This window comes from Trichomycterus rosablanca, chromosome 26, assembly GCF_030014385.1.
Source record: "Trichomycterus rosablanca isolate fTriRos1 chromosome 26, fTriRos1.hap1, whole genome shotgun sequence".
NCBI classification, from domain to species: domain Eukaryota; kingdom Metazoa; phylum Chordata; class Actinopteri; order Siluriformes; family Trichomycteridae; genus Trichomycterus; species Trichomycterus rosablanca.
Genome location: NC_086013.1, coordinates 2,147,214 through 2,156,586, shown reverse-complemented (window position 1 = coordinate 2,156,586; position 9,373 = coordinate 2,147,214). Strand labels below are relative to the sequence as shown.

The 9,373-nt window shown below is 40.3% G+C and overlaps 1 protein-coding gene across 2 annotated transcripts; it reads left to right on the top strand.

Moving 5' to 3' along the window:
* Window positions 1–5,994: 5,994 nt before the first annotated feature.
* LOC134303596 (uncharacterized) lies at window positions 5,995–8,401 on the top strand. 2 transcript variants are annotated; one of them, XR_010007668.1, is made up of 3 exons: window positions 5,995–6,105; window positions 6,707–6,774; window positions 7,279–7,357. XR_010007668.1 is itself a non-coding variant. In XM_062989048.1 (3 exons), exons 1-3 carry the CDS (start codon window positions 6,024–6,026, stop codon window positions 8,239–8,241), a joined length of 564 nt encoding a protein of 187 aa, XP_062845118.1. In that variant the 5' UTR covers window positions 5,995–6,023; the 3' UTR covers window positions 8,242–8,401. The 2 variants fall into 2 exon arrangements, 1 of the variants encoding a protein (XP_062845118.1); XM_062989048.1 differs by lacking the exon at window positions 7,279–7,357 and adding an exon at window positions 7,828–8,401.
* Window positions 8,402–9,373: the final 972 nt, after the last annotated feature.

Below are 9,373 nucleotides of genomic sequence, written 5' to 3'. Positions count from 1 at the left end.
AAGGTCTTGGATTCGATCCCCAGGTGGGGTGGTCTGGGTCCTTTCTGTGTAGAGTTTGCATGTTCTTCCCAGGTCTGGGTGGGTTTCCTCCCACAGTCCAAAGGCATGCAAGTCTGGTGGTTTGGAGATACAACATTGTCCATGACTGTGTTTGACATTAAAAACTTGTGACCTGATGAATCTTGTGTAATGAGTAACTACAGCTTTTGTCATTAAATGTAACCACAGTGTGTAAAACATGACGTTAAAATCCTAATAAATAAACACATTATAATAATAAGTACAGATGTATTTTGATAAAGTGTTTTAAAGCCAGATTTGCTGAAGTCAGCTGTATAGGTACCATGCAGCCAGTAAAGATGTGTGGCTTTGTGATGGTGGGCATGTTTGGAGGATTTGGAGAGTTTGTTTAAACATTTGCTAAATATATATCAGAGCGGCACGGTAGCTCGGTGGGTAGCACTGTCGTCTCACAGCAAGAAGGTCCTCGGTTCGATCCCCAAGCAGTGCGGTCCGGGTCCTTTCTGTGCAGAGTTTGCATGTTCTCCCCGTGTCTGCGTGGGTTTTTTCTGGGAGCTCCGGTTTCCTCCCACAGTCCAAAAACATGCAGTCAGGTTAATTGGAGACACTGAATTGCCCTAAGTGAACGGGTGTGTGTATGTGTATGTTTGTCTGCCCTGCGATAGAATGGCATCCCATCCAGGGTGTTACTGTGTGCCTTGCGCCCATTGAAAAGCTGGGATAGGCTCCATCCCCCCCACCCTCGACCCTGATTGGTTAAGCGGATAAGAAAATGAATGAATAAATGTATATCAGTTGTTACAAAATTGTTAGTATTAATAATAATAGTAATAATAATAGTAATAATAAACAATAGTAACAGAGTTTTAACATGTAAAGATATTAAGATATTAATTATTTTATTTGCTGTTAGTTGGGTTGTAATTAGTTTATTTATTTATTTTGACAATAAATTAATAAACCCTAATACAGTAGAAATGTTAGGCGGTAGGTCAACCAAGCCCAAAAAAAATAAAAAAAAATTTGCAATAATAATAGTTGTTATTATTAATTATAATGTAATATGAATATCTTTTCTGACACAATGCTCATCCACTATTTAGAATGATAAAGTCCCACAAAAAGCCTGACTGGGTGCATCACACACTCATGTTTACTACTTTAATCTTTGTGGGCTGGAAAATGGCACTACGTTTGACCACAACAGAAGTAGTTTAGAGAGTCATATAACAGACTATTAGCCATAAACACTCGTGCCAGTACAACGTCTGCACCAGATCTCTGTTTTTGTGACGGTTGTCCCCAAACTGCAGTTGCTTGGTTACTGGTACTGAGGGCGGGGTCAGGCCAAATCTAAAAGAGAGGAGGGAAATAAAAGAAGACAACAAACCCCCTGAAATGTAGGCCACCTACATGCGTGACCCAGTTACACACACTCACACACACACACTCACAGTTTGATGTGTTCTGTGTTTTTTAGGGACGTTTGGCTTAGTTTTGTATTGCGTGTCAATTCCAGGCATCTGTGAGCTCGTGCTAATAAAGCTTGACAGGAAGCACTTTACTCCAAGCGTGCTGACATGCCTGAAAACATCAAGCTATGGCTTGTGTTATTGAGTGGTCACATGTGCCTTGGAGAAAGCACATGCCATCCCTCTTACCCCTTCAGTTGGTGGCTGTTTTGCCAAAATATTGTATGTATAACTGCTTGTTTGGACTGATATCAAGTAATATTTAAAGTAATTACAAAATACAGTTTAGTATATTAATATGCAGTTTCACATGGAGCCCAACCTTAGATGTTCATGAAAGACAAAAAAAACCCTCTATTTATTATGTTTTTAAACAACCAATGTCTTCCATTATTATAAAAAAATGTTTCCCCAGAAACCACAGCCGTCACAATGTCAGTAAAGGATGTAAGTGACCTGATTTATTGGCCCCAAAAATTTTAGCTGCACCACTAACCCATTATGACGGGCACACATGAAATGTGAAATGGGGCAGCTTTTCAACCCTGAAACTGGAAAAAGCTTCTGAACTCTGGATTCTGTTTGGTTTTCTAAAAAAAAAACTTTAATAATTGAGGACCTTGGTTCATGAATGTGTAAACTGAGGTTCTTTTCTGTGTCCCCAGTAGTAGGTCAGCAGCATTAGGTCGCTGCCGGCCTTTTGTGGTGGAGTATCAGGTGTTTTCAGCTATACTTCTCCAGCTGGTGTGTTGACAATAGGAGATCGTGGTGGGTGTGTGTGTGTGTGTGTGTGGGAGTGGGAGTGGGAGGGGGTGTGAGAGGAATATTTTGTTTTTGGGTCCCCTGGTGAAGGCGATCCGTCTGAAGCTGACCTACTTTTCTGTTTTCACTTCATACCTGCAGAGCTATTTATACTCATGACACACATACACACTTCATTAGTCTTTCTCATACACACAGACTTTCTAAATACACACAGAGCATTATATACTGTACAGGACATACAGAGCCCTAAAAAAAGTATTCATTCAGAACCATAAGCAGCTGTCACAAACTGGGATTTGTATTAGTAGAGAACAAGAGGACCCAACAGTGGCAACCTAGCAGTGGTGGGGCTTGAACCCGTGACCTTTCGATTGCTAGTTCAGTACCTTAACCATCAGGCTACAACTGCAACTTGGGATAGTCACACTACTACCATATTTGTGGATGGTTTTACCTGGCTGATAAATACAGCAAAATATGAAATGCTGAAACTCAAAAGGTTCCAAATGATTCAGTTGATAAGGTTGATCCATTAACTGCTTCCTGCAACTCAGCGTGACAATTAGGGTCACTGTAGCAACTCTAATGTCACCTTTTAGTTCATTGACTAAATTAATTGTGTCAGCCTGACCTAGGATGTGCAGCTGTAGTTTAATTCTTTAGAGTAAACAGATCTGTTTATTCTTGTAGTTAAAGAAAACAGTGGTTGGTACCATCTAAAGGACCTCATGTGGTCAAGGGGCCCAAGGGCACTCCGTGGAATGAAAACTGTCCAAGGTGATTTGGCCCAAACCTCTATTAACATCATCTTCTTTTTTTGGCTGACAGGATACAAATGCAACCCTCCGCAGCTCCCCACATGGACAACCGAAAACGCTCCACCTCATCAGTCCATCAACCAGCGAATAAGTGCATGGTCACGCTAGAGTCCTCAACAAGAGTCAGAAAGGAAGTGCACACTGATGTACCCAGCAAAGTGCCTCGCTTTCAGTATGTGGACTTTCCATCTCTACACCAGTGCATCAAAAAGCTGTCTGTACCACCTCTGGAAGGTTGGTTGGCATCGTGCCCTTTACAGAAGGCACCTGTTGGTCGTTCCAGCAGTCCAGAAGAGAAGGTTCCAAAGTTTAAATATGTAGACTACCCATCACTCTACCACTGCATCCAGCAGCTTTCAGTGCCTCCACTGGAGATCTGGAGCTCAGGACTGGCTAAGACTAAGACAGAGGATGTGAAGGGTGCCATAATGGAGCATGAGAGTTCCTCTCATGAGCCTAAAGATGAAATAAAAGTAAAAGAGATGCAGGGGAGTGAAACAAAACACCAAAGCAAGAGGAACACACAGCGAGAGAACCCAGCCTGTGTTCCAAATTCAGATCCAGCAATCGTGCAGCACCTTATTGACCAAGACCAAAGCTCATCCATAGGAAAAAGACAGGATGCTTCTAGATCCACACCAGAAACAGCTGAGGCAGGACCGAAGTATGAAAAGTGTATCAGAGTGTCAGTTATCAGCCTGGTTCGTACACAGAAAAAAAAACACAGAGCGGAACATGAGGTGAATGAATTTACAGCATCGAAGACAGAGTCCACCCGCCCCTTCTGCCATCAAATGTTTAGGGACTCGGAGGAACTCCATCGGCACAGCCACATTGATATGGTTAATACAATTGGTGAACAGAATTAGTGCCAACTTACCGCATCATGTACTACAGGTGCTAAAGGTGCTGGTGAAATTATGAACTATTTTATTTCTTTTAAGTCTCTTTAAATATATCACTGGGGTGCCTGTTTTTTTGACATACAAATACAAATGCAAATCCAACATAAGTGTATGTTTGAGGTGGTAAATGCTGAGGACACTAAATGCTGACTAAATGGCTATAAGAGGATAGTCAGGCAAGCAGATTTACACGTGTACACACACATGCACCTTATAAAGCAGAATTCTGTATAAAAGACTGGCACATTTGACCTAGAACTGAAATCTGTGTGTTTTCCCACTGGCGACAGACCCAGTATATGGATTTCTGTCTTTTATCTGGATTTTTTATCATACATAATCCACTGGTACTCGGGGTTGACCCACAAACAGGCTTGTCACTGACGTACAGAAACATCTGTTGTTTAACAAACTTTCAGACATAAGGTCCATGAGCACCAAGATTATCATAAAATAGTGACTCTTGGCCCAGTTAACGTAACTCTAAACTCCAAATATATCTAACCTAGGGTTATTAAGTCTGGCAACCAGTGGCTCATGGGTTAATGTGTGTGAAGACAAAAAATTAGATCTGTATAAGCACTGGGTTGAGAACCTAGTGTGAGCAATACCAGGACTCCTGAAGTCTTGTTCATCATTTTATACACAATTTGTATTATTCTTTGTATTTTTAATTTTCTAACAGGTTTTTACATATTGTTGATAATAGATCATAGATTTCTTTAAATACATATGAACCAGTTTTCGAATTGATCACTTGATTGTGTGAATTAAAAGATTTTTTAAACAAAATGCTGTTGATTTTATTTTATTTATTAATACTATAGACCAGACTTAGTAACACAAGTACACACTGGTTAACGTCAACAGTGTACACATAAACTTGTAAGAGACGTGCATATGATGGTAGTTTTAATTTAATTTTAATGATATCTTGTATATTTCTGTGACTGGAGGACTTTAAGCTTATTGGAAGGAAGCATCTCGTAGATATTCACAAGTCAGAAATGTTTAAACTTTTAGAATGACTTGACCTCAAATAGTATCCTTACTGGTATATGTGGAGTGTACTGAAAGGTCTTGAAGCCACAAACCTTTGGTCACCACTGGTCAATGTTTTGGATAGTTTTGAGCTAAATTAACTTTATGTCCTCTACAGGCAACACACTAATGCACATTTTAATGCACAATTATGGTTAACATTGCTAATTTTGAACACATTTGGGGAATAAAACATGAAATGTTGAATGTACAAGTGTTACTGCAGATTTATTATTTTAATTCAGCTGCTGGTCCTGCTGGATTTAATCCAAAACTAGTGGATTTTTTGAGGACATCTACAGTTAGTTGTTTATTGTTTACAGCTCATGTCCAGTCGTAATTTAAAGACCAGGATGACTTAAACCTTCACAGTCGTGGTTCTGTTGCTTCCCATACATGTACACGCTAGCATACAATATTGCTAGATCACGTGGATTTGAGCTCATTGAACCACCACTTTTCTGAATTATTTTTTGATTAAAAGTACATTATGAATCTGTCTCTGGGTTTAAAGTGTCTTTAGACATTTCCATTTTGTTTTCAGAAAATATTTATGCATAATTTAGCCGAAAACGTGCAATTCTTGCGCTTACTATTAGCCTTTAACACGCCACTATATTAGTCTGGTGACATCTGGAGGTGAAGCCTGGAACTGCAACTCCACAGATTGTAAACACGTGAAGTGTGTTGAAGATTCATAAACAAACCTAATTAAACTTAGTTAAACTTAATTCTTAATGTGTATTAATATTGTGCTCAGTGTTGATTAAAACCGAACCATGTCATTTTCAGATATTATGAACACACCTCACACACACTGCATGTGTAAACTTTGGGACTTTCCTTTTAACTCCCAGCCCAGGTTTTCCCCTTCAAGACAAAAGCACAGTGATTCAGATTCATTCCTTTAGTCCTCACAGTCAGTCAGTAGCAGGAAAACACTTCTGCTTTCACTCTACCTGATGTCTCGACGGGCAGCTGGTCAGAAGCTGGTCAGCAGTATGAGCGCTCCAGAGGAGACCGGCAGGAGAAGATGGAACAGAAGAGCATTAAGGAGGACAGGAAGAAAGAATAAAGAAGCAGGTAATTTAAGGGAGTCACAGACTATTTACACAGATAATTCATACTGTAGTGAAACCACAGTGTCAAGGTTAATTCATGAGGAAAGAAGGAACTAATGGGAGCTTAGGACCACCAGCTAGTATCATGTAAACTGTATACAAATACTTACTTCAACCACGTAATGTAATTGCAAACAGATTTGTGTTTGTGGTTTCTGACCATAAATATGTGACTTATTATTAATTTGATGAGGTAGAAAGTTCTGCAATCTCATTTAAAATTGAGGCCCGTGTGGTTCCTCATGTGCCCATATAAATAGGAATAGTTTAACAGCAGTAGTTCCAACTTTGGCTCCGTAAAGCTTGTCTGGAGTTTGTTTCTGATCATTTGTAAGAAAAGAAAAAAAAGAAGCACAGGCTTTATGGCAGGATTGTTTTTGTGGTTAGATTTTATCTGTTATTCATCAAGACAAATTTCCAGTCAGCCTAAGGTAATCAGCAGTTTTGGTTTTCTTTTCAACCCTGACAGGAAACGACTGTATTTATGCTTCACATTCAAATAAAGCAATTTAATTCAATAAATGTGTGTACTGTAACAGTAAATATATTTTATTTTCTTGCAGTTTTATCACAAGAACAAGTTATTCCTGTTCCTGATCCCCCCTGCCAAGAAAACATCACATTACTGGAGGTGAGTGGGTTCGTTCTGCCATCTGCAGTATTTTCCTAGCATCGATAATAATCTTTTTACGTAATATCCAGCAAATTGCAGTTTTAAAAAGCTCCTTAATAAGGTCTGCATTTTCAATTACCTGGTAAAAACAACCACAAAACGTTATAGTTACCCGTCCATGCTTAAAAATGGCAAGGAGCTTCTTTGTTGTAATATTCTTCCCAGCCCAGGATTTTAGTTAATTTGTGTAAATCCTATTCATTTAAATTATTATCCAGGCCACTTAAGGAGGATGGGGTCCCTGCTAAGTCTGGTTCCTCTCATGGTTTCTTTCTGTAATGTTATGGGATTTTTTTCCTGCCACTGTTGCCCTCTGCTTGCTCGACAGGGGTTTTTGGTCTGTCGGTCCTGGATTCTGTAAATTCTGCCATTGCAAGCCCTTTAGTAGCACGCATTTAACTAGGAATTGTAGAAGGAAATGCACACCATGGTGGTAATCATTTTCTTTATTTTCTTGCTCAGCAGTGTCCAGTTTTTCTCTCTAACTTGGAGCCCATACCGGACACACCGGAACAGTCCACTACACGTCTGCATTACCCAGAGTGTTCTGCTACAAATTCAGTATGTGAGCACTGCCTGTACCCGTGCCCTTCCGGCACCTGTACTAACCAGTCGTGCCAGCTCGTCTCCCTGCTGCTGACCTGCGAGCTGGTCACCGATCTCCGCAGCAAGGTTTTTGGCTGCCCTCAGTTCCGCGCCTGCCCCAAATGTCACAGTCTAATGATGCATACTGCAGGGTGCAAATACGTGACTTGTGTCAGGTGTGGACACAGGTTCTGTTTTATCTGTCTGAGGAGCACAGGCAAGTGTAAGAAGGATCGAGACTTTTACTGGCTGCTAATCTGCACCAAACCCAGAGCGGACAGGCAGAGGTTTCAAATGGGACATGCTGGACACGTGCAGCAGGAGAACTTGGATCCAGTGCTGGTCCTGATTTGTAATCAATGATAGAAGACCACAGTAGCACATTGGAGACAGTATTGGTAACTGAATCCTGTTTCTGCTTTGCAGTGTCCACTCCGTTTCTTTAACTGGATGCCTGTACCGGACACATCAGGACGTGCCATGCCATTTCGACAGATCCCTAAATGCCCAGCTGTGAAGCCAGTATGTGAGCACTGCCTGTACCCGTGCCCTTCCGGCACCTGTACCAACCAATCGTGCCAGGTGGTCTCTGTGCTGCAGACCTGTGAGCTGGTCACTGATCCTGAGAGCGATGTGTTCGGCTGCCCACAGTTCCGTGCCTGCCCCAAATGTCACAGTCTAATCATGCACGTTGGAGGCTGTAATTATGTGGAGTGTGGCCAGTGTGAGCATGAATACTGTTTTATTTGCCTGAGGAGCGCAGATGAGTGTAATGATGAGGACTTTTTTCCGTGCTGTTCTTTAACACACCAGGCAGCAAGGCAGCGGTTCAGAACTTGAGAGGCAAGAGAGCTTTTTGTAATCACTGGCACTTATAGTGGCATTAACGGTGTATAACATGCATTATGTACAATATGCAGCCCATAATAATTAATAGATGGATTATGCCCGGGTTATGCCCCATTAATTTTAGCTTAAAATCCTACATTTAATTTAAATCAAGCATTTATTAAGATTTAATTCTTTTCTTTTTGTTCTTTTATTTGTATTGTTGTATCTGTGTCATCTTCAGTCCTGCTGCTGTATGTAAAGTGCTTTGTAAATAAAGATGATAATAATAATGATTAATATTATATTTGAAGTCAAATCATCTGCCTTAATGTCCTCTTAAAATGCCATGTATCCTAACAGTGAATATTTTCTGCTTTGGAACTGTGGAACTCTTCAAAACAATATTTAAGTAGTTTGCAAGTAACTTTAATCTATGTTGAACTGTCACAAAGTAAAAGTGATTATGATCCATTCAGTTCACTTCAATAAACTCCTCTCAGGTTTTATCAGGTCAAACACACATACATACACACACACACACACACACACACACAGTAAGTCTGGGACTTTCCATTGTCAGCGCTGTTTCCCCTTTCACTTTTGAGCTTTATCTCCTTCTGTGTTCACATGATCACCTTTTCTTGGAAATAGTTGTGATTTCTTTCTGCATAGTGTCAGGATGAGCTGCAGGTAAGAAGATAGCAGTCAGAGCATCGTAATGGAGAAGCATGTTCAAAAGGATTGAGAAAAGTTAACCAGGATGGGATCAACAGGTACTGAATAACTATTTGTTATGTTTTGAAAGGAAGGGCAGTATGGGGGATGATTTGGACTCACAGTCTGTTTACACACTCTATGTGGAAACAAGGTCACTTCTTTAATGTAGGACTGGAACCAGTGAAAGCTTAGGACCACCAGCTGGATTCATACCAACTGAATGTCAAGACCTGCAATAACCAAAAGTAGCGACGCTTAGACTCAAATGTTTGTCGCAAAGTGAAAGTAAAATGCTGTGACCAGTTACCGTGTTTATTATTTTTTAGTTTTACAGTAACTGTGGTATAATACTGTATGGCTAGATGTATGTAGACACCAGTTCTAATTACTGAATACAGCTGTTGCATAAGATCAGTTATCTAAG

Excerpts from the sequence above, each read along its gene's own strand:
- LOC134303596 (XM_062989048.1), top strand. The coding sequence starts at position 6,024 with ATGAGCGCTCCAGAGGAGACCGGCAGGAGAAGATGGAACAGAAGAGCA. Across the intron at positions 6,106-6,706 it reads AAGAAAGAATAAAGAAGCAG|TTTTATCACAAGAACAAGTT; the intron begins GTAATTTAAGGG and ends ATTTTCTTGCAG. Across the intron at positions 6,775-7,827 it reads AAAACATCACATTACTGGAG|TGTCCACTCCGTTTCTTTAA; the intron begins GTGAGTGGGTTC and ends TCTGCTTTGCAG.